Source organism: Papilio machaon, chromosome 5, assembly GCF_912999745.1.
Source record: "Papilio machaon chromosome 5, ilPapMach1.1, whole genome shotgun sequence".
Lineage (NCBI taxonomy): Eukaryota > Metazoa > Arthropoda > Insecta > Lepidoptera > Papilionidae > Papilio > Papilio machaon.
Window position 1 is genome coordinate 977,519 of NC_059990.1, and position 25,951 is coordinate 1,003,469.

General features: G+C 32.5%; 1 protein-coding gene across 1 annotated transcript; it reads right to left on the reverse strand.

The window, feature by feature from the left end:
• LOC106720208 (proton-coupled amino acid transporter-like protein pathetic) lies at positions 1-24,048 on the reverse strand. Its single transcript, XM_045677956.1, has 11 exons — positions 23,907-24,048; positions 14,352-14,355; positions 6,891-6,956; positions 6,687-6,803; positions 3,820-3,970; positions 3,166-3,287; positions 2,441-2,525; positions 1,922-2,166; positions 1,037-1,249; positions 729-898; positions 1-348 (listed from the first exon to the last, which is right to left on the reverse strand). The coding sequence occupies exons 3-11, from the start codon at positions 6,941-6,943 to the stop codon at positions 32-34; spliced, it is 1,473 nt and encodes a 490-aa protein (XP_045533912.1). The 5' UTR covers positions 6,944-6,956; positions 14,352-14,355; positions 23,907-24,048; the 3' UTR covers positions 1-31.
• Positions 24,049-25,951: the final 1,903 nt, after the last annotated feature.

Sequence of the window (25,951 nt, forward strand, 5' to 3'; positions counted from 1 at the left end):
TTCATAGTTATTACTATTAATAATTTCTGTATTAATTTTCTAAAGTTGACACTAAAGTCTCATTTACTCTATTCAAAGTACCGTTTAATAGTTTTTCGAGAACTGGTTCGTTAAATTTTTCTACGATACCAGTTATAGAGACGTAAGACCCGGCGAAGAGAGCAACGAGAGACATGATCGCGATGAAGCTGTTCTTCCAGAGGATCCAGTTGAATTGACCGAGACCGCGGTCCCATTTATGGACGGTCTCGACCACGGCTGGGATGAGGAGACCGAGACTGGACAGAAAGATGGCACCGCAAAGACTGATGAATAACTCGAGGTCAGGAAAAGCCGCGGCCAGCGCAACTGCAACAGAAAATTATGACATTATTTACAGCGGTATAGATGAAGATTTAAAAACATTTTTCCTCACTACAGATGTTATTATGACAAAAGACTAGAAAATAATACTTGGTTATCACGTATATAAAATGTAATCATTATGGTAATTTTTAATCTTACAGAAATGGCAAAACATGATTTAAAACGACTCCTACTTCACTTAACATGTAAAATAATTGCAATTTAAAAATAAATATTATTAAAAACATGTTATCCAATCACTTCTAAAAATAGCTTTACGATGTGTTAAGTAAATTTATTTATAGAATACAATTAAAGTACAATAATGCACTTTTATAACTTAATGTTTTTATTCGTTAACTTTACTTGTACATGAAACTTACCTGAACCAACAACTGCAGCCGTGCGAATGGATATCTGGGTGATGTTATGATATTTGACTGATATTTTGTGGTGAATCTGCCGCCAGATCATCTCCATGGGCACGTAGAATTGCAGGCTGTATGTGAAGAGGATCGCCAAAGCCATCAGAATCTTTGCACTTTGCGCCAACCTAAAGATTAAAATAAAAAATGATGAATTAAGTTATATTCCATGGTCTAGTGTAAAATGTTGGTCTTGTACAACGTGATTGTAAAACGTGTTGGCCAAATATTGAAAATTGAAAAGCTAAAAATGCTATTTTTCTTACAATTCATCTTGTGGTAGATTTAGTGTGACACTTCCACGGACATCATCACCGAATCTGATGTAACCGAAGAAGCCGACAACGCCGTAGAGACTGATGACAATGGTCATAGCGACGTTGAGTACACCCGGACAACCGAGGAATTGCTCCGGCTTGGCCATCTCGTTCTCCACCGGCATCACCACACCGATGCCCTCCATCGCAAATATCACAGTACTGAAAATGTTTTAGATTTTGTTGATTTGGACTGGATTATTTTTTTATAACCATAACCACCTTCCGAAACTTTTATACTAAACCATATAATGAAATGAGTTTTTGTTTTTAAGCTTATAACAATAGAAATGTTTCTAGGTTAAAAAGCTTAATTTAATATACAATTGGAAATTTCTAGAGTATTTTAACGAAAAAACCTGTTGAACTGTATATAGGTATGACGATGAAGATGAATCTACGCAGTTCTTTACTGAAATTCGTGTTAGTTCAGACAAAAGCATTTTAAATATTAAAAAAAACATAAAAGAATTTGCTAACCAATGTTTAAGACATTTCATAGTGTCAATCAGAATTATGAATAACTGTGAAAGTATCAATATAAAAGAAAGAAGAATAAAAGAAAGTATAAAAGAAAATACTTATATTACAAGTATTTTCAAAGGAAAGAAATATAATTCTGGTTTAATAAAAATATTCTCTATATTTTTAATAATACACATACACTAGACGTACATTTTGTCCCCCTTCCACTTTCAAATCACCTTGATATCGAACACCCTACAAGGTTATTAGACCGTCTGCCTTCCTTACATCCAATTATTCAGTATCATTCTATGAGTTCACGACTGAAAATATCTAGAGTATCTTACATAAAATTAACTCTCAACTTACCTCATGAACAGTGGCCATTGAGTAAAACTCGCTGCCATCTCTCTTTCAGCCGGATTAGGTAGATCTTCGAAGATATAATACATAGTGATCGCGAAGCAAATGACGAGCAGTACATTGGCTATCGCAGAGAATGGTACCAGCCATTTCAAGTTTCGTATCTGACAGATCAGTACTAGAGGCACTAATGTCAGGGCGCAGTATGTCTCCACGGATAATTTGTATTCCGGTGCGTATACATCTAAGACCTGTGGACGAGTTTAAGATGATTATTGTAAGAAAAAAAAACATGATTGTTGTTACTTTTCAGAGAAGTACAGAGTATGTGCTTCAGGTAATTAAAACAGCAGATTTATTTCAATGTTTGAGTTTTTTACTGTGTTTCGGAGTGGTTTTGATTCATGTTGATTCAAGATGTTAATCTTTTTGGAGAATTAAGTACAACGCTTAACATATAACTAAGTGCAGATGAAACAAGGTTTGTATAAGTTATGTGTAAATGTAAATAAAATTTGACCTTACCTCTTTGAAGTTCTCAGCAATGAATACAATGTAAACGCAAAGTGCGGCCAAGTAAGTACACGTTAATGCGTAATCCACAAAGGTCCTGCAGACAAAAGCCTACATATGTATAAACGAATTTACATAAAAGTTTTATTAAATAAATTATAATAAAAAAGAAAATTTTGCTTGTCTTTTATTTTCTGAAACCGTGAGTCTGCTGATAAAAAAATTAGAGAAATCTCTTAAATAAATTATACTTATTTATTCAAAAGGTATGAATGAGGGTAATGTTTCACAGGTCGTTAAGTCAAAAAAATCAAGCATCAATCGATTTGTCAAATGTGAGAAAGAATTTCATTGCCATTAATAAGGGATTATTTAAATCAAGGTATGTTAAATTTCAATACAAAATATTTCGTGCATTTTATTTTATTATACAGGTATCCTAGGTATAACTATCTTATGTTCAAACTTGTTTTTAAATCTTTACTCGGTCATGATTATCCTTAGAGAAAAATGTATGCTTGCATTCAGATTCACAAAGATAAGAACGACGGGCGTTTTTGTTTCCTTCTTAGGATAAAAACTTTAACTTTTCGTTTCAGATTGTAATTAAGAAAAAAAAAAAACTTGTTTTAGCGTAATAATGTAAAAACTAAATTTAGCATAATGTGTCTTAATACTATTGAAGCAGATTTTTTTAAAGAAATAAAAATATTTAATTGAAAGAAATATTTACAAACCTAGCAAAATTAGCCCAAGGTCGTAATGGTTTAGGTCCAAATTCAAAAGCCGCACCGCAAGTCTCCGCAAAGCCCATTGAAGGTTTCTTAGCGTCCACACATACTTCTTGCGACGTTTTCACCTGCAAATAAACTTATATAAAGATTGTATTTTTCATGTTCTCACGTGATATGATTTAAACGAACAGTTTTAAATCATACTAGCTGTCGCCCGCGACTTCGTCCGTGTGGTATAAAATAAAAAAAAAACGTGATAAAACGTGTTTTTCCATACTGTATTCTATATCTGTGCCAAATTTCATCAATATCGGTTGAGTCGTTCCGGAGATACCTTCAAACAAACATCCATCTATCCATCTAAACATTCACAAAAAATAAAAAAATAATATCTTCATGCATGATTTAGTGGTTTAGATAAAAAAAATATATTTGCGTAATATAAATTGTAAACAATATGTAAAATAGTCTTTGTGGCAAAGGTTGACATAACTAACCAAGAATGACCGATTAAATTATTCAACAAATAAGAGGCTGTTTCTCTAAAATACACGATTATCTTTTGTATAAACAGTCGACTGTATAAGACATATGGAGGGATTTCTACAAAATTTTAATTAAAAATTATTACGTGATAGATAAATATTATAAACTTACCAAAATATAAACGCAATGCGTACAAATGAATCCGACTACGAATGTCCCAATGCCTCCAATGATAAGACCTGCATTCTTGAAGGCCGCCGGCATTGCCAGAATGCCTGAGCCCAAAGAAGACTTCAGTAAGTGCACCAACGACCCGATCGTTCTACAAGTGATTTAAAAAATTAGAAATTCAAATTTCTATTACAATTTATAATCATTGAAAAAGTTAGACACATAATATATAAAACCAGAATGCCAGAACCCAAAGAAGACTTTAGTAAGTGCACCAACGACCCGATCGTTCTGCAAGTGATTTAAAAAAAATAGAAATTCAATTTTCTAATAAATCTATAATCATTGATAACACATATATAAAAATATATAATTACACAATTTATATACATATATATTTAGGAAAAAATGGTTGCTAAATTCAACAAGAGATTCTAACAGAATACCAAGTAATATTAATAAAATACTTCAGATGTTTGAAGGCAGCTGTTACGCGAATTTATATTCCTTTTACTCTTATAATGTATCTTATTTTGTAGAAACTAGCAGTTACGATTTTAAAAAAAACTTATGTTCTGCATATGTGCCAAATTTAATCAAGAACCGTTACGTAGATACCTTGTAACAAACATCCATCTATCCATCCATCCATCCATTCTTCGATCTAAACTTACGCATATACACTCGTAATATACGATATAATTTTGTTATTAATTAGTAATTTAAAAAAAGAATAGTGAAACTAATAAGATTATGTGGATGTCTATGGGGAACGGTCGTCTCGCTTTTTCGGCGAATTCAGGTCGCCGTTTGCTCGTTTGCCACCTTTTGATATAAAAAAAATTATTATGGGAAACAGATAACGAACAAAATTAGTCACAATCGGGGAAGCGGAATTGACATAGAGCAAGGTTCGCGAAGACGAGACATTTATCATTGTGAAAATAATAGATTAAATATCTGTGGTTCTTATAAGCGTTGTGAGCCATTAACCATGAGGTAAGATAGACTGCCGTGAAAAAAGTCGTCGAGATACCATTAATGTAAAAAAAATTGAATAGTATTTTATTATTATAAGGGACTTTTTTTAGTTCTGAAGATCTTTTATTTTTTAAACCATTCACTCGACAAAAATATCTAAAGAAACATTACTGATTGTATTATAGCCGTTTTTATTTAACTTTTTTATAGAAGTAGAAAAATAAACTTTACATTTATTGCAACATTAAAGAAATTATTCATCACAAAAGAAACATTCAGATTCAAAAGAGACAACAGAAATATTTAATATGTATTTTTAATATCTTTTTTTTGTGATTTTCGTCCTTTCAGGACATGTCAATGTAATATGTATCTATATATTAAGCAATTTATAAACGCACCTGCGGAATAAGTTTCACTATGATACTTTTAACAACGTTTCTGCGATATATTATTACAAATAGAAAAATCAAATACAAAAGTATATATTATTTCTACACTAATATGTTTTCTAATAAAAAATACGATGTAAAATCTAAAAAAAACTTAAGTGCCATTTTAAAATTTTTGTTAAGAGACTAGAATATTACAAAGTCTTTTAACATCTTTCAATACGAATTCAATGAGCTGGATTAATGCACAAACATCGACTGTACTAATTTAACAGCACGCGAAAAAATTCAATCGATCACCGAAGACTACACTTTAATCTCACTAATTGAAGGCTGTTTACTTATAGAGCGATTTGTATTATACGACAAAGTACCGTAAAAAAAATTCTAACCGCCCTAATAGGTATGATAGACTTCAGCACACGTGTCAAAGAATTACATGTCTAATCCTTCTTTTGAATTATTCGGTTTTAGCCCAATTAATATCATGGACGAGATTTCTATCATTCATCTTTTTTTCTATGAAATTGGGGGGTGGGTTATAAGTGTTATAAGATAAATATTTTGGAATTTACGAGTTTCAGCGTAAATTGTAGTTTATCTATTGTTCTGATGATTCGAATTCGGTATAAATAGAGGTGTTTCAAGTGCGTTTTATTCTCCGTTGTGTTAAATGGTAAAGTCAATCGGATTTGTTAGTTTTTTACTAATTACAAGTTAATTTTATTTGTCGTCTGAATGTCGAAGAATGTTGTTCAATAATAAAAGATAAATAAATTACGGAACTACTCAAGACTATATTACATTACATTAATTATAAAAATAAACAAACTCTTAGTCTGTTGTACAATTAATTGTACTTCAAGGTTTATTTCAACGAATTGAAGTGAAAAATTTTAAAAACAGATAAATTATTATTTACATACAAGTATTGAGATAACCTGTGCTAGTAACGGTGTATGCATTTTTGTTTTTGACATATTAATATGTAAAGGGATATATCAAGGTGAAAGTTTGTTTATATATGTAACTAGGTGTCGCCCGCGACTCCGTCCGCGCGGATTAAAGTAAACTTAATAAGTATCCTATGTGTTCTCCCAGACTATGTTTTATATCTTTGCCAAATTTCATTAAATCCGTACAGCCGTTACGGAGATACCTTCTTACAAACATGTAGTAATCCATACATCTAAACTTTTGCAGTTATAATATCTATATATATAAAAGAAAGTCGTGTTAGTTACACTATTTATAACTCAAGATCGGTCGAACTGATTTAGCTGAAAATTGATGGGGATGTAGCTTAGAACTAGGAGACGGACATAGGAACTTTTTTTTATTTTTTGTGCATTTTTTTTATTCCGCGCGGACGAAGTCGCGGGTAAAAGCTAGTTAGTAATAATAAGTCAAATTACGGTGATCAAATAGCTTATATAAAAGTTCCATAAGCTTTGAACAGATGGCGCTAGTTATAAAATACAGTTAAGTACTCACGAGTTAGGATGCTCTACTTTTCTGTGCTCGAACGGATTGTACGCCTTTTCATTGATAACTTCCTTTGAGCCGAGGCTCAGCGTCGATTGAAAACCTGGATTCGACGCTAAATTAGCCCTAAAATATCAGAAGAAATATTAGAATTCATTTTCATTGGCTGAATATCAGCTGATTAAATTATAATTTTAACATTAAAAAACTTACGTCGAATTAAAGTTGTCCAAGACGATGGAACCTTTTTTTTCATCGAGTCTCATTGTTACTGGTTATCTGAAAATAAAACAAAATACTTACAATAAAAAACAAAGTGAATAATAATCATCAAATAACAAAGAAAAATTAATGAAATATATTTTGTATAAGCGAGTTCAGGTACAAATATATGTAGATCCTACATTTCGACTAAACGCAGCATCTTAAAACAATATCTTTGTTGGTAAAATTATTTTACTCAAGAAGCATAAACAATAATACTTTGCAATTGCAGAAAATTTAAGAAGTTATCTGTTTTTAAAATATATTGTGGTTACGTTTTAACACAATAACAATTACCAAAGATGCACGTGTAAATTACACAAGATAAAAAAGAAAACTAAACAATAATACTGATGTATAACCAGGCAATTATAATAATCGTTTACATTTCTGTGAATATAAGGGCTTTGTTGGTTCCACATGACTGTTATTAACGCATTTTACCATAGTTAAGAGAGATTTGGAAATTGTTAGTATTTTATTATACAAGTAATTTTTCTCTTTAGTTTACCACACATTCATTTTTATAAACAAGTCACGTTTGCTTTATGCTTGAAAAAAATGCAACGAAATAAAGACACTGCTGTATAAATAATAAGACGCTAGGTGAGTCTTTAAATATATTTTAGCATATCTATATATATAAAAGAAAGTCGTGTTAGTTACACTATTTATAACTCAAGAACGGCTGAATCGATGTGACTGAAAATTGGTGGGCAAGTAGCTTAGAACCAGGAAATGGACATAGGATAATTTTTACCCCGTTTTCTATTTTTTATCCCGCGCGGACGGAGTCGCGGGTAAAAGCTAGTTTACAATAAACATAGCATTTAAAAATATTTAAGCACACAATTTGTCGCATAAAGATTAAACATTATTTATTACTATAAATCTTAAAAATTGTGTAAAGACATATTAAGTAGATAAGTGATTTTTTTTGTGAGTGGTAAAAAACGTATCGTGAATAGTTGAACAAGCATTCAAAATAAATAATATTTACTTAATACTTCATTCATAAAGCAATCGTTTTAATTCGACCGAGGTCGATATAATTTACTTGTAATTAATTAATTACGATAATAAGACAAGAAAGACATTAATTAGTTAATTATACAAGCATCAAAAGAATCGATTGATTTCTTATTGGATAATTAAAAATTAATTTGATTTAAAATACATTTTTAAAACTTGTATTAAGAAACTGGTTAAACAGCTGTCATTTTTGTTTCTTTTTTTTTTTTTTTAAGTATAAGGAACAAATGTTTTATTTTTAGACAAGGCATTTTCAGTCTCTTTATTGCCCTGGCGCCTCTTGCAATTCTTATGGAATGCATCGACATGATAAAGAATGTATGCGGCCCTTTTTTGGACATGGACCGTTTCGAGTTTGGTCGATCATTATAGTTTTTGGCAGGAAACCGGTCGACAAAGTCTACCAGCAGATTTCGAAGTTTCAACGCATTCGGGTCGATGCACTTTGAGCTTTGTTGAGAAATCCGTCCCTTTTCAAGGCCTAATTACAATCTTCCGACGGACGTTCAAATAAGATACTCATACATTTAGCAAGACGAGTCGAAATGTAGGTGAATGGTTATTTATCGAAGTAAACAAGGAATATTACTACATGTTTATTCTATAGCCCAATGTAATTTACAACAGGGATTTTTGTAATATATTTATAAAAGACTGACTGTTATCCGCGACTTCGTTTGCGCGGAATTAAAAAATCTAATAATAAATCTCGCCTACATCGTATCATATTGAAAAAAATATTAAAATTAGTTCAGAAGTTTCGGAGCCTATTCAACGCAAAAAGTAAGCAAACAATAAATTTTTTCCTCTTTATAATATTAGTTTAGATAAAATAAAATAAATATCTGTACATAAAATAATCCGCCTTCATATTAATTGTATCTTGATATAAATTGTGCCATTTGTTAATTATTTGTGAAATTCATCGGAAGCAAAAATTATTTCTCTGAAGTAATTTGTGACCAACCACGTTTATATTGACGATTTCACTTTATAACACATTTGAGTATATAATCAGATTTATTATTGATTAAACAAATTGTAATAAATATTAAAGGTAAACGCGCATTACTTCACACCTCGCCCTCCCAGTATAGCGTCATCTGATCGCCGTGACATCCACTTGCCGCGCGACGTCTCGACTTCGCCGATTGATCCGGAATAAAGCGAAATAACGACATAATATAAAGTTTTGCTGATAAATTTATATCTTTTTCCCGCTCAATTGGCGACGTTAAGATTGAAAACTTGTCAAAGTATTGCGGTTTCAAAAATTAAAATAACTAATTGAGTATTAGATTTTTAAAGGAAGTGTGATTGCATATTTAGAACTAGCGGAAGCCATTGTTCGAAGTTCGACAGTAAATTATAAACAAAGACAATTTTTTTAAGAGTTTAACTCCTAAACTTACTACTAAACCGCCTTTTTGTAATTTATATTTTAAATTTTAAAAGCTTCAATGTTATTCAATGTAGCTGCAAAATGCTACAAAGTATCATGCTTCTATTGTTTTCATTTTAATAATACTTTATCAAAGGATCAGTTCTTAAAACTTTGTCAGGCAAAATGAGGACCAAACACGAAAGAATTAAATTGAACATTGTATTAAAGTGGACATAATAATTGTACTATAACCTTTATTGTAAGGATTCTGCGGTAAGATTACCAATAATCTTAAAGTTACACGATTCTTATCTTGCATAGTAAGAATGAAGTAAGATCGAGTATTAATTTCTGCTTACGAGCATCAATCTTTGTTCCTATAATAATAGCAAGTATGTGTTGCAATAGATCAGCACATAACGCACATATTATTGCTATAGTTTCACAACTTGTAGTTTGCGGAAGCCGATATTAATCCGCGGCATGCGATACAACTGTTTAAATTCTTCACATTTCTTATTCCAATTAAACTGGTGAACTGCTTTTGATTACAAATAACTCAAAACTCAATGATTGTGGAAAAAATAGCAACAATCATGGGAACTTTTGTTTTGGTATTACGTAGATATAATTGCGCCATGGGCTCATAGTTAGAAATAAAGGATAAGCTGAATATTTTATTATTTTAAAATAAAAAAGTTCAGATAAAATACATTTAAAGTATTCAAAATAAATGATGACAGCATTTATTAAAAGGTCTTTTGGTATATAAATTATATTGTAAACTATTTAATTCTGTTAGAACAAGTGTAAATTGATCTTTTCTTCATTTATTTATTCAAGTGTAATACAATTCATTACACACTTTATTAACATATAAAATATTTAATTTAGTGTAAAGCAAAATATCTATTTAGTTAGATTTTAAATCTTACTAATATTACAAATGCGAATGTTTGGATAAAATATATCGCCCCAACGGATTACGATGAAATTTGGAATTGATGTAGAACATAGTCTGGAAGAATACATAGGCTACTTGTTTAGTTTTTTTTTTTTATTAATTCCGCGCGTACGGAGTCTTGGGTGACAGATAGTAACTAATATTTCTTATTAAACTAGCGACAAAGAAGAGTACTCCTCGTACGTGAGACAGATTTATAAAGCTACAGACGGAATATATATATTCGACGTTTAATATTGAAGCCTATTTTCCAAGCGTGCGTGGGTTTTAATGTAGAATCTTCGCGTGAATTTTACACGATTTTAAATTATACCACTTTTATTAAATGAAAAATTTTGAAAAATCACAACGCGGGTTAAACGTTGAGCCATTCAATCATATTTGGTGAAAAGAGCCGAGACGAACTATTTGCTAGGGTTAATTCGGAACGTAAGAACTACGTCGTCTGCTTTTAATCTCCGTCGAAATTCTTGGTTCCAGATTGTTTCCCGTAAGGAAATACCGAGATAAGTTCTCTCTATCGCTGTGCGGAGGAGATATGTGAAATAAAAGTTTTATATGCTCGAAAATTTTACATTATTTACATGAAAAAATGTAAATATCACCTGTGTGTTTTCATCTCATAATTAATTAATTATTTAATTTTAGCATTTAAATTTAATAAATTAAAAATAATATGTTTTTAATGCATATTCAATTACTAAGTAGTCAGTAAATAATGAGGTGTCTTGAATAAACGCGATAGTTGTAAAGTCGGGTTGGTTTAGTCAAGGTTTGCATTTACTTAAGGACCGAAGTTAGAAATATTGCGTCACGGATCACTTAAGTATTTCAAGTATACTGGTGTACATAATGATCTCAATAAATGTCGAGGGGAAACATTATTACATATTTACTTGAAAATTGTTTGTTTTATGGTAACTCTATTTTATGTTTTGAGATGTATTATTGATTATAAGTGTCTAATTAAATTGAATTAGAATGTTTTCATATATTTAGGTCAAGACAAAATTAATACTTAACAAATTTTAATTGTAGTGATTTATTTGTTAATAAGACATTATGTTGATTTCTTTGGATAAGCTTTATTAGTTTCAGCAGCAGCATCATCTTCCTGACCTTATCCCACTCACGTGAGGTCGGCGCACAAGGTTTTAAAACCATAAAGTTTTGGCTTAATTTTTTACAGCCAGTCGCCTGCCTGTCGCCAACCATACTTAGGAGACATTGTTAAAATTAATTAATAATAAACTAAAGACTTATAGGCAAATCATTAAAAATCACTTCTAAAAATCATTAATAATGAACATGAGTAATTAAACATTATAAATAGAACATTTTAGGCTCTTGTCGCTAGATAGTGTTCAACATATCCTATTGCGGTACTGTCATTCTTTACCACCTCTATATTCTTGATAATAAATCGTCTTGTATTGATCTTTCAAAAGTTTATTTATTCCAATAGTTGAGGTAGTTCTAGACATTTGACGTGGCACATTTGCATTATTATTAGATATCTATTTTTCCATACGAAATTTGAAAAACTTTGCTGTGTAAGATATCAAAGTGACGACACGACGAACAAGCAGCAAGTCACTTAAATTTTATTTATATGTATTTTTGAATCCTTATTTACTTATAGGTAGCATGAAACAGTTCGTAAGATATTATCGTTCTAATCGTAGTTTGCTGCATTCTCATCAATTCTGCATAACAACTTTGAGCCCAGATCAGGCTTCTAAGTTGAAGTCCATGACTTTTTGCTGGTAACTGGAAACTAATAACTAACGTATTAGGGTGTGTTCACACAGATAGGAATAGCAAGATAATTGAGTAACCAAGATCACAAACGATCGGTGAGTGGTAAATGTGTTAATTTATTATAATCATGTTATTTGATACGAGTATTCACCCAATAATGTTCTAGTAAGCTGATTTTTAAACTCAGGTTATTGCATTCTATAATTATACCCAAGTATTTTTCAAATTTTATAAATATATACTGTGAACTCAACTTTAGTTTGTGGCCAACGTACTTAACATATTTACGTAATACCCCGTATATGGCATGGATATAAAAAGTCCTTCTTGTCTTCTCAATGTAAAGAATTATCATAAAATACAATACCTTGACATTTTGCATCAATCGATCTATCAGAAAGATACGTAGAAGTTTACAGACAATCAAATGACTAATATATATAATTGTTTTTTTTATAGTAAGGAAACAAATCTTCCTAATTTGAAGATAAGAAACATTTCACGAATTCCACGTATCAATGTGTAAGAACAATGTAAATTATACAACGACAGATAGTGTACAGATCCCTTTCTCTTTGTTATTTGTGACAATGAGTTTTAAACGCTTCACTTATTTTATTCGAATTCGTGTAACTTAACAGTGTGCCAGCATCGATACACTAATACAAAACATATTTTTTTAGATCATATAGAGGCAAACGAGCTAGTGGCCACTTGAATACGCCCAAAAGCGAAGCGACCGCTGCCCAGACATCCGCAATTGCAGATGCGTTACCTACCCTTAATCGACAGACGAGGAGACGCACAGAAAGAGGATATATCCTATTGCTATGCGTCCCCTCCTCCATCCACGGCAATGTTCCCACAAGGAAACGTGAACTAAAATGCCGGAGCCGGAGGCCTAACTCTGGCACGCACTCTCATAAGACGAAACACGGAATTGCTTCCACTTCATGCCTATCTTCTGTGTGGTATCCTTTTTATTTTTTTTTAGAAAAAAAGTGATAACACGTTTTACTAATTTTGTCACCAATAAAGATAAAATAAACACATTTAATTTGAGGTTATCTATTTCAAACATGGTTTATTGGCGTGAATATATAGGTTGCTGATACATAAAATTACTAAAACATAGTTAAATATAACATTATAAGAGAAATAAATTAAGTTATGGATGATAGCTACGACCCTCAGACATTAATTTAAATATAAATAATTCAACAAATTACAATTACAAAAGAGTGAAATATAGTTAAATTCATGGTTGTATGAATAAAAATGAGAAAATGCAATTGTCCAACGATTGTATTCAAATGTTGCAGGAACCAGAAATTCCATTACGCTGTTATCTTGAATCATTATGAAATAGTTTTTTATAATTGACTATCAGTCTCTCTGTCAATATTACTTACTAATGCTAATATCTAGTTATAATTCAATAGTATATTTAAGGACGGTACTTGGATAATATTTGGATCTAGATTTATTAACTGACTAAAGTGAGTCAGCGACCCAAAGTTGGCCTTGACATCCAACAATAAGTCTCAACTTTTCTCGATTTCGCGTCGTTTCGATCCAGTCCTGAACTTGAAGTTTTCTTAGGTATTTTTCACTTCATTAATCCATCAATGAGACGGCGAACTGGCCGTCGACCACTTAACCTTTATTTGAACTGACAAAGGTGAGCTTTGTTTTTGATAAAACTAATTACTTAAACTAGATAGGTAACACCTATTGTTGTTTAGTAAGTAATACGATAATTTATAATACCTAACTATGCCATTATGCACATATAATTAGAAATGTCGTTGTTTAAGTGGACACTTTAGTCATCAAATTAACATCTCTAGTTATGCCCTTATTAATGATTGCACAAATAGCCTCATTACATTAATTCCAAATAGAGTTGAATACATTGCCATTTATATCTTAACAGCGATGAAGTCCACAGTAGCAATAGCTACAGAAATAGCCCTCCCCACAATTCAAGGACCGCGCAGAAGATAGGCCTGAAGTGGAAGTATTTTCGCTATTGGCCTATGAGTGTCGTACCAGAGGCCCAATTTTAGTCTTCGGCCCCCTCTTATAATTATATGTGAAGACCAGTTCTCTCTAACTACCGTTTTGTTAGCCATCAGAAAATAAAATAACATTTTGTTTAATCGATTAGAATTTAGAATGCTTATATAAATATTAACAAAGTTAATCTATTTGATATCTCGAATGGAATTCGACTAAGTTCTCAAGTTATCTTTTGATCGATGCAAACATATCTTCTCGTACACAATTGTCTATCTCAATGTAAATAGAGATTATCTTATATAAATGCTAACATCGATACTGTTTCGCAAGTGTTTGTGTTAATTTATAAAATTTCGTTTGCACATCGACGATTATGTTGATAAGATGTAGTACTTGTGATAAGTAAATCGAGGTTAAAACATCAACAAAGCGTGATGAGTCTACCGTTATAGCGAACCTTTAGATAAAACACAAAACAGGATTTCTTTAACACTAGTACAGCGTATGCATTGCAAAGTAAGAATGACGCCATGAATTTCATTAAAAAAAAATTAAGACAGTCTAGGCGTCGACAAAACATCTAAACAAAGTTTTAATATCTGACTAGTTACATTGCTTCATATCAACATAGAAGCCGTCTAATAAATATGTTTATTGTAACTGCACGTGTTAAGAACATGAATTGATTGGTATCGATGGAAAACTCATTTGTTTTTAACAGGATATGTGTTCGATTTAAACAAAGAGAAGAGAAAACGTGTCGTCACTAAATATTAGTAAATAATAATTATGTATTCGTAATACATTACTCGGAATCGTAGTACATGTATTAACACGTGTTGGGAAATAAATTAAATTTAAATAAATTAAGTAGACTACTAATAAGATAATCGATTATTGAAAACTAAAAATTGCAATGACATGAATCGAGAGAGCGAGGGAGAGAGAGATAGATGACGTCACAACAGAGCGTAAAGATAAAAAAATTTATGAAAATGTATGTTTTTACAAAGAAATGCTTTGTATAATACAAAATAATACGATAATAATGTTAACATTTCGATCACGTTTCGAAATGAAACACAACCACATGAATACTAGAACGTGTTAAGTATCTTCACGGTATTAAGATACAAAAAGCTAGTATACATTTTATCTAAATCCCACATATTGTTTATTGGTAAAAAGAATATGTAAATATTTTAAAATTGGAGTGAACAAGATAATGAAAAGGGAAAATAAGCATTTTCCTAATTAGATTTTATTTCCAATATATGAAATACTAAATCGTTAAATGGTTTGTCTAAGCTGGGTCTATGTAATCATCATATACTTGTTCTTATTCCACTCTGTGTGGGAATTTCGTAATAGGTTCATGTCCTCCAGATTGATCTCTCATTCGTTATTTCATTAGCTCATTCACTCTTTTCTTAATCATGTAACCTTTCAAGTAATCCACTCATCTTAAGGATCTATATGACATCATTACTTTTATTTTGATCCTTCAGGGATAATAAGATAATTTATATCAGAGGGATTTTCCTCTAGATGAATTCAAATTAATGAATCAGATCGTTATAATGAAGCGGTACTCTTTACGGAACTAAAGATTGAAGTCTTTGACCTTCGTATTTTTTGCAAACGTACATCGTGACTCACTTGTATGCATTATAAATTACTTGAATAACTCGCTATTTAATTTTACATCGTTTTCTGAATGTTTATATTGAATAACATTCGTGAGTAATAGTGTTTTTTCTATTATTGTCTCTACTTCTTGAGACGTTTAGAATTAATAGTGCGAACTGTCTTTAAGGGAAATTAAATAAAACATGTTTTGTTTTTGTAATATTAAAATGGAATGGAATATTTATTAGTTAGTCTAATCTAGAGGCGGATATTCACAGTGATCAGAGTAATTTGCATGTCGTTGGAACGAAACGTATTCTTCTAAAAAAGGTCTAACGATGTCATTTAATGTGTTATTGCTTATTGTTTGATCAGTGGAATAGCGTTATTGGAATTATACTGAACTAGATGTCGCCCGCGATTCCGTCCGCGCGGAATTAATCAATAATTTAATAAGTAGCCTATGTGTTCTTCCTGACTATAATCTACACCTATGTCAAGTTTTATCAAGATCCGATCAGCTGTTCTGGAGATACCTTCTAACAAATGTCTATCCATCAATTAGTCGAAACGTTCGCATTTATAATATTACTTTTTATTGATTGTTTTTTTTTTATATTAAAAGGTAGCAAACGAGTAAGCGGCCACATGAATTCGCCGAAGTGGCGAAGCGACCGCTGCCCATAGACATTCGCAATTGCAGATGCGTTGCCTACCCTCAATCTACGAAGGAGGAGACGCACAAAAAAAGAATATTCAACCTTCCTATGCATCTCCATCAATCCATCTCCCCTGCCCATCCTTTTCTTATAAGAAAAGGGTGGGAAGGGAAAGAGGACTAAAATTCTCGAGGGTATGCACTAGCGAAATATTTGTACGAAAATAAATAGTCACATTATCTGTGAAAAAAAAATACAGTATGGTTTGTTATAATTAAATTCAGGTTATTCAAATTGCTTTACTCCATTTGTATTGGGTTAATAGGTAATAGATATGTTAATAATGAAATTGTTAACATGGCGGAACACGATAATAACCCTAACTAGTGCTATGGATGCTAACATAATATTTGGTTGTTTGTTTATTTTAAGAGACAAAATAGATGCAATTGTTTTAAAATATGTAATAATTTTGATACGTTACTCCTTTTTCACTATATACTAGAGGTCGCCCATGACTTCGCGAGAAAAGAGTTTAAAGAAGAAGAAAAAAAAAGGAAGTAGTACAATATTCCTGCACTCATCTACCTTCCAGTGAAAATCTTGTTAAAGTCGACCCAGCCGTTCCTGAGATTCCCCGGAACAAACACGACTTGTGGGCGGACAGACAGAGAAATATTTTAAAAACAGGTTTTTCGTAATGTGTAAAGCATCATGTATACAAAATATGATTTTTTTTTCGATATTACGAACAGAAACACCAATTTTATTGTATGTATTCAGAATGTATGTAGAAGATGTCATACACTTTAGCAAAAATCAAAAATGCCACACCAGATATATAAGGTATTTAATAGCGTTAGGCTAGTTTTATAAAAAAAATTAAACAATTTCTTATGAAGACTATTACTAGAATGCATTGACAAATTCCTTTGCTTTATCTAAAACAATACAAATTGCTGTATTTCGACCAAAGACGTAGTTTCGTTTGATACGCGAGTCTTGTTTAGCGGAAACCGGTCCATTTCACCTACAAACCTCCACTATTAATGTCTGACGTAAACTTGTCTGACTCACTCACGTTTATTCGCACACTATAGCGTACATAGAATGACAATATCGGATCTTTGACTATAGAGAAATGGACAAGGCAAATGGCCGCCGTTGAAATATAAATTCTACCACTTTCGCGGGCTTTTTTGTATATACAGATTCAAGAACATATACAAAACGAGCAAGTAAATAATCATGTGTAGACTCTCTTCTTAATCGTGTAACCATTCACGCAAGTACTACAATTATTTAATTGAAAAAATCTAGCCCTTGTCGCCCGGGAATAGTGTAGCTACCCAATAGTAAAATATTTTTTTTTTAAATCAGTTCAGCAGTTTCGGGGCCTGTACAAAAAAAAACAAATCTTTCCTTACTTATTTTTTTATAATATACTTACCTTCTTTTATTGGTTATATCACCCAAATGTTATATACCACATTGTACCAACAATGATTTTATGCCTTTCTTACGTACGTAATAAACGAACGTGGTTTGTTTATAAAAAGCCATGAGCGGTATTAATGGGAAATCCCTGAGTCCATGTTTCCTCAAATAGAGTGAACCACTGACAAGGACATGACATTAATTCAATGATGTGAGATTCAATTGTTTGCTTGCAGTTTACTTCATTACATTTTGGAAATACTCAAATATAGGTGTTATTGCTAGCTTCAAAGAATTAAATTAATATAATTTTTAAGATCAATTATTTGATAATGAAGAGTATTTAAAAATAGATTTTAAGTCATTAAGTAGGAGTTTTTTAATAGTTTTGTCTATACTCGGAATACCATAGACACTCTAAACAAAATCAGAATTGTTATTTTATTGAAATAAAAATATAACTTATAATTCTTAACACACTTTTATAATAGACTAGTTGTTGCCCGCCACTCCGTCCGCGCGGAATTAAGATACTTTCCAACAAACATCCATCCATCTAAACATTCGCATTTATAATACAAGATAAACAATAGTGTAATTGAATTTCTTATTTAGTTTATAACCGTTCACGTGCATGTCGACAAAGAAATATTTTTTTAATTTAAATACTATTTTTATATATCTAGAAATAAAGAAAAACACAACTTCTTTCCTGTTTTTTTTTATTTTAATTTAAAACAAACACGTTTTTTTAGATTGGTATGCTTGATATTACTAAACAAGGATACATTATAGTTAAATAGTAAAGTCACTGTTGCCTGGTGAGTAAACATTTTGGTCTTATTGTTCTTGAGTCATATAAAACGTAGTCAAAAGGTGAGCGTAACCTTAACATCAAGGTTCAATGCCTACTTTAGACTCCGAGTCTCAAATTTAGCCATGCACAATTCAGTTAAGGAAAAATTATATTAAGTTCTAAATGTTGTTCTAGCTGTCGCCCTGAACTCCGCTTGTGCGGAATTTAAAAAAAAAAACTAGTAAGTTGCCTATGTGTTCGTCCAGATTATGCTATGTATTTCTGTCAAATTCCATCGAAATCCGTTAAGCCGTTCTGGAGATTCCTTCAAACAAACATTTAATCGTCCACCATAAAAATTAAACTATATATATAAAAGAAAGTTGTGTTAGTTACACCATTTATAACTCAAGAACGGCTGAATCGATTTGACTGAAAATTGGTGGGCAGGTAGCTTAGAACCAGGAAAAGGACATAGGATAATTTTTACCCCATTTTCTATTTTTTATTCCACGCGGACGGAGTCGCGGGTAAAAGCTAGTTAATAATAAATCAAAATTTTTTAAAACATTTTTATTGTTTTAACTAAATATAATGTTAGTTTTGCTCAACCACAACTCTATGTACTTCCAGTAAACCATATAAGCCTAAGAAACTTTTCATTTCTGCTATATGGAGCTAAACATCGCATCTTATTAATATTACTGTGACAAAGTACTATCTCGTTCAAAGTTATTACTGCGCTTGTGGCTTGTATTATAAACTATACAACAAACTTTCTAAAATTGTACAGTAAAGTGACAGAAGTACTGGTGATTTAGAAGGTTTTAGAAGTTTTATTAATTAAGTGAAACAAACAAAAGAGTACTTCCACATAAGCCTACTTAATGTTAAGTGGAGTCTACGAAGGAAACAAAATACTTAATAATTTCCTAGTGTTCGCTACGGGTTCTTGACCTATTCCTTTTCGACTGACTCGGGTGGATTATGTTTATCGGTCGAATGTAAGTATCTTTTATATATATATCGTTATGTATATATAATGTAAGTAAATTCGATTATAATTTCGATTAGTATCACATATAGTTTATGTATATATTAAAATACTCTAATAGTCTAAAAGGGGTGCGAATCTATCCCTCCATATTTTTTAGTCAGTCGGGTCTTTTTTGTTTTTATGTATTACATAGATTTAATAGCTCATGTATCATTATATAAATATGTATAACGTTATTGCATACGACATAGTATATAATAGTGTATATAATTTCTTTACATATAGTATCTGTCGGCGCACCGCGAAACCGAACGCGGTGTTCTATTACGTATCTGAATAGCAAGATAAGTATAAAATATTTATTTAATAACAATAATTGAAACGTTTTGTTGTTGACAGATTTAGATCTCTTATTTGATTTAACTTAGGACCATAGTTAGCTTATAGATAAAAATGCATACATGCATTCTAGTCAACCATGACATATTTACTATATAATATTATGTTTAAGTTTTAATTATTAATCAAATCTAGTGTCCGTTTAATAAATGTTAATTTTAAACAATATTTTATTCTTTTTAAAACTTAATATAAACTTGAAACAATATTTACCAGATAAAGACATAGATAAATAAGTGCAAATAAAATGTCAATCAGTATCTGATTCTGTTGAAACGATACGTAATATGTTCTCAGTACACACGTGATAATATGAACATAGTGAACAATGGTTCCTATTATAAATGGCAAAACAATTAATATTACCTTTCTATGTATAAGATGGCAAGCGAGTCAAAAAAAATATAAATAAAAAAAACAAATGGTTTTCGTATGCCCTACAACCATTCGCACAAATCTCTCTCTTTTTTTCTATATTTTTTCCAATGAAGGAATGTTTCACTTAGCTCAAATGCTTAAAAAATTTTTATAACTTCTCAATACATGTATTCGAGTACTTATTTCGGGTGCTATCTAATCTACGCTCTACACCAACAAAGTCGTGGGCGTCAACCAGTGTTAATCACCTTGTAACATAAAGTTTCATCTCATCGTATTATAAGATTTATATCAAAACTTCCATATTGTCAACAAATTAAGCACGACAAGGTCGTTAAGTTATGTAACTTCCACAACTTAAGGTTATTTTTAGTCTACGGTGACGCATAAATATTGACATATGTAAATTTTGTTTATTCACACTTATTTTTTATTTACTAGCTTTCTCGAGTATTTATTTTATTGTACAACATAACCCTTTATGGACAGTGACAGTTACTTAACAAATACCTTGGGGTAGCATCAAACATGGGGCTTAGGGGTTGCGAGGTAATCTGAATACCATTTCTGGAATCTACTATTTAATGAATAGTAATATATTTTTTGTTTATAAACATGTCTATCAGTGTTTACATTGAGAAAATTGTCAACAAATAATCAAGACAATTCGATCAATGTTCTATATATACAATCTATAGACATCTTTGTTTGTTATAGTTACAAACCAAACATGTATTGTGACTTAGTACTAAGAATATGTGATTTCCTATTTAAATATCTAAGTAATCCAAAGGAGATAATAAAATTTACTTTTGTTTTCACTTAGTTGTTTTCTGTTTTTTTTTTGTATGTTAAATGTGATAACACAAAACATAAATATTTAATTGCGACAATCGTTACTTACGAGGAAATGTTGTAATGCAACGATCGCTCCAAATTCATTACCACACGAATATATTCAATTAGAAATGCTGGATACCTATGGGCTTCCGCCAAATTTCGGAGAATTCAAGTGGCAGTCCCAAAAAATAATTGTGTAATAACTTAAAGAGTCACGTTTTATTCGAAAGACCCATCAGTGATGGAGTTATCCTTTAGTGTTTTAAGTGGGAGGTTATAAGTTATATACCAGTTATATGAATTGTTGTTACATCATAAATAACAATTACATGGATAACCACGTCATAATGTGAGGCATGCACCGGAACCAATTTGTGATAAGTCAGCTGGCTGTAGCGAACAAGAAAACGACGCAAGTACTGTAATGTAAGAACCTCGGTGGCACAGTGATTAAGCACTTAAGCACACGACTATTTTTCTACGGGTCCGAGTTTGAAGGTCGTGTATCAATATGTTTTTAGATTTTCAAATTTCACATGTACATTTATCCGATGTAAGGCGAAGGAAATTATCGTGATGCAACCTGCATCAGACGAAAAATTAAGTAGGCTCAAGCTACTCAGGCGATGAACTGTAATAATATTCAGAAAAGTAAAAACAAGTATGTCTAGCAGGTCAACAAGTTGCTTTAAGTGAGGTCCAGAGTCCGAATACCGTTGAAAAAGGTTTTCATGGTCCAGAAAAAACATATTGGGCATTCGAACGTGTTAAAACAGGGCTATTTCACAATGTTTGTCGACTAATTTATCTTTCTGTGGATTTCATTGTTGAATTTGTAAAAAACATATTGACCTCTAATTCATTTTGAAAAATTAGATTTCAATGTGTTAATACAAGGGTATTGGAATTTCACATTTTTTTCGTCTTGTCGCCAAACCATTGATTGTTCAAATATTATTTTTTTTCAGTGATAAACAGTGATTAATTTACAAACAGATTCAATAGTGTTTAACCTCAATTAAACATCAACCGCTTCGTCGACCAATGCATTTGTGATTTAATTATTTATTTCACATTGGAAAGTATTTATTGTTCTGAATTTGGTTAATGTCATTTGCAATTATTTAGCATAATGTTCGCAAATTATTTACATACATAATCTGTATTTAGTCTATAACAAGCTGAATGCATGGTCAACGAAATGAACTAACGTAAAAAAAATTTTCTCTTCTTTTAAGGGTTTTTACTTTTGACAACTAAACTGTTAAAAATATAAAAGGCATCATGCTGTGACCTTTTTAGAACTAACACCAAACTGGTTTATGAAACCAAAAGTACAGCTTCTTTATAAAACGTTTAGCCAAAATACATAAGGTAAAAAAGAGCCTACCGAACTGGGTTCGTATCTACTTCAGATCAATTACGCCGAAACGAAGCGTAAAAGAACAATGAGGTAGGACGATATTGATGTGTTTCCTATCGACTGGAAAAAAACCCCGTTAAATTATGAACTCGATAAAGGAGGCTTTCGTTTTGCAGTGTAATAGAGCATTGAGGGACATGATGATTATTGCCGATACAAACGGACCCCTTTTTATATACCTTTTTATTCATTATTCGTAATTTTAAATTTAGAACATTTTATATTTTTCTTTTTTTTTTATGATTCTAAAATGTGTTTGTGGTAAATATATATTCCTGCTAGTGAGTGCTGTTTCTTTTTGCACTTTTATATAATGACTAGCTGTCGCCCGCGACTCCGTCCGCGCGCCGTTGAAAAAAAAATTTCATGAGAATCGGTCAAGCCGTTTCGGAGGAGTACGGTGACGAAAACTGTGACACGAGAATTTTCATTTAATTTTTATTCTTTTCTAAATTATTCTAAATAGTACGAGTATATAAGTACGAGTATATAAGTACGAGTACGTAGTACGAGTATATAAGTATAGATTGTTATATTAATTCTGTTCATTACAAATCGTAGTTTGCTACTTGATTTAATTAACTTTAATAAAGTAAATTATAAGTCACAAATACTTAATAATACAGTCAGATCAAGAGCTAGTTTGTATTAAAAGATATTTCAAAACATAAACAGTAAAGTAAAAGTTTTAATTTGTCCTATTTAAATTTGTAAACTACGAGACAACAATATCAAACCGCGCGATTTCCTCCAGCAAAGAACGTATGCAATGTCGTACTTTCCGACTTACAATACTGTTCACCCTATTAAGTATTCTATTACAAGGTGTTAAAGTGTATTTTATCTATTCAAAGCACACGGACGTAAACTCGAATCTATTACACGAGATCAAATAAATAGGTACTAAGCACAACCTTTCCCAACGTAACCGGTTTAGGTCGCGGTCTTTTTGATGTCGGTAGTTAGTAATTTAATTATCTCTGAAAAACTTTTCTAATATATATCAATTTGTTTTTAATTTATTCCGATACTCTTTTATGATACGATCGATATACAAGTATTTAATCAATTAATTTAAAATTACTATAAACAGTTTATAGTTACTTTGCACTAACAAAATTAAAATTTAACGAGTAATTTTAAATTAACAAATTAATTAGTCATTTAAATAGATAATTCAAAAATACATTAATATATTTTAAACAGTACAGTCTAAATGAATTAAACAAATCCTTAATACTCACATATAACTTTTAAATATAAAAATCTTCTCACGAAACTAATCGTTCATCACTAGCGTTAACAATTGCATTAGAGACGTCGTTGGTGACACTATACCGCGTACGTCCAATCCGGACGTCTATAGCGTACTGCACTGGTGATTTGCAATACTGCGCTTACGCAGAATCAAGCGAACAAGACCTCAGATGTTGGCCAATCGTGCCGCAACACAGAACACCAAGGTGGCCCGCATTCGCCGCCAAAAGTCGCTACAATATGCTATAATATTCCTTTTATATCAGTTAACTTTTGAATTGTATTCGTTTGGGGAATTCTGCACGCACATAAGAACAAATTACGGTTTTTAGAAAAAAAAAAAATATCTGTGCTATAAGACGTTGCTTCGTATCAAATTTCAAACGATAGAAGTTTGATTTTTTCACATATTCAAGGGATATAGACCTGATTATTTGATTTATATCCAGCTTGATACCTCCATCCGTTAGGACGACGTCGTTCGTTCGACGGACGGACAACAAAGTGATCGTATAAGGGTTCTGTTTTTTCCTTTCGCGGTACCGGCTCAGATGGCATCACCAATAGGGTGGCGAAACTATTTCCAGTTGCCATTATACAACTTCTCGTAGCCATTTATAATGCGGCAATGACCAAAGGCGTCTTTCCCAGCGAGTGGAAGGACGCTGAAGTCATAGGGTTCCTCAAACCCTCAAAGCCGCCTTCCAATCCCACGTCTTATCGCCCCATAAGCCTTCTCAAAACCTTTGGGAAGATTTACGAACGATTAATATTAGCACGCCTTCGCACCTTTATGGGCACAAAAGGCATGCCTATTGCAGAACAGTTTGGCTTTCGCGCCAAACATTCATGCACCAATCAAGTGCACCGCATCACGGAGCACATACTTGTCAAACGCCAACGTGGCCTTAGCACCGGAGCTATCTTCCTCGACGTAGCGAAAGCGTTCGATAAAGTATGGCACAACGGGCTTATATACAAGCTATATGAGTACGGAGTACCCGACCGTCTCGTATGCATAATACGAGACTTCCTAAGTAATCGCACGTTTCGCTACCGCGTCGAGGGAGTGTGCTCACAATTGCACCCCGTTCGAGCCGGGGTGCCCCAAGGTTCGGTGTTAGGGCCAGTTCTCTTTACCCTATACACCAATGACATTCCCCGCGTACACGGTGTAGAGCTAGCTCTATTCGCCGATGACACCTGCGTATACACATCTGGACGTTCCCCCGATGCTATATGTCGACGTCTCCAAACCGCTGCCAACACGTTAGGTGCCTGGTTTCGGAAATGGAGGATCGAAATTAATCCTAGCAAAAGCGCGGCGCTATACTTTTCACGCCAGAAAGGTACTGCTCTTCCGTCCATTAAACTCATGGACAGCCCAATACCTTGGGAAGACCAGGTTAAATACTTAGGTGTCATACTTGACTCTAAACTTAACTTCTCCGCTCACGTGACCCGGGTCAGGAACCGCGCGGCTTTCATCCTAGGTCGTCTTTCCGCGTTGATTAATAGAAAGAGTAAAATGTCCCTTCGGAACAAGGTGACACTCTATAAATCAGTAGTTCGTCCCGTCATGACGTATGCTAGTCCGGTATTCGCGCACATCGCCCCGAAACAAATACATCGACTTCAGGTGATTCAGAATAGATTCATGCGTAGAGCCACGGGAGCCCCGTGGTACATGCGCAACAGCGATCTCCATATAGACTTGGACTTGCCCACCATTGCCCAACACCTGAAGTTGGCGTCGCGTCGTTATTTTGACTCTGCCGTCGGTCATCCTAATCCGCTAGTTGTAGGTGCCGCCACCTACAATCCAATCGCGCTCGGTAAGTTTCGTCGGGATTATCGTAGACCTAGGCACGTTCTTGACTTTCAAGACGATGCAATTACTATCGCCCAGGCTAAGCTCAAACATCACAAACAGATCACACGCCGCAGTCGATGTCGGCTGCGACAATCATTCTCGCGATACGGCCTCATAGCAGGCAGGTTTTCTCCTATTAATAGTAGAAGCGTTGCTGGA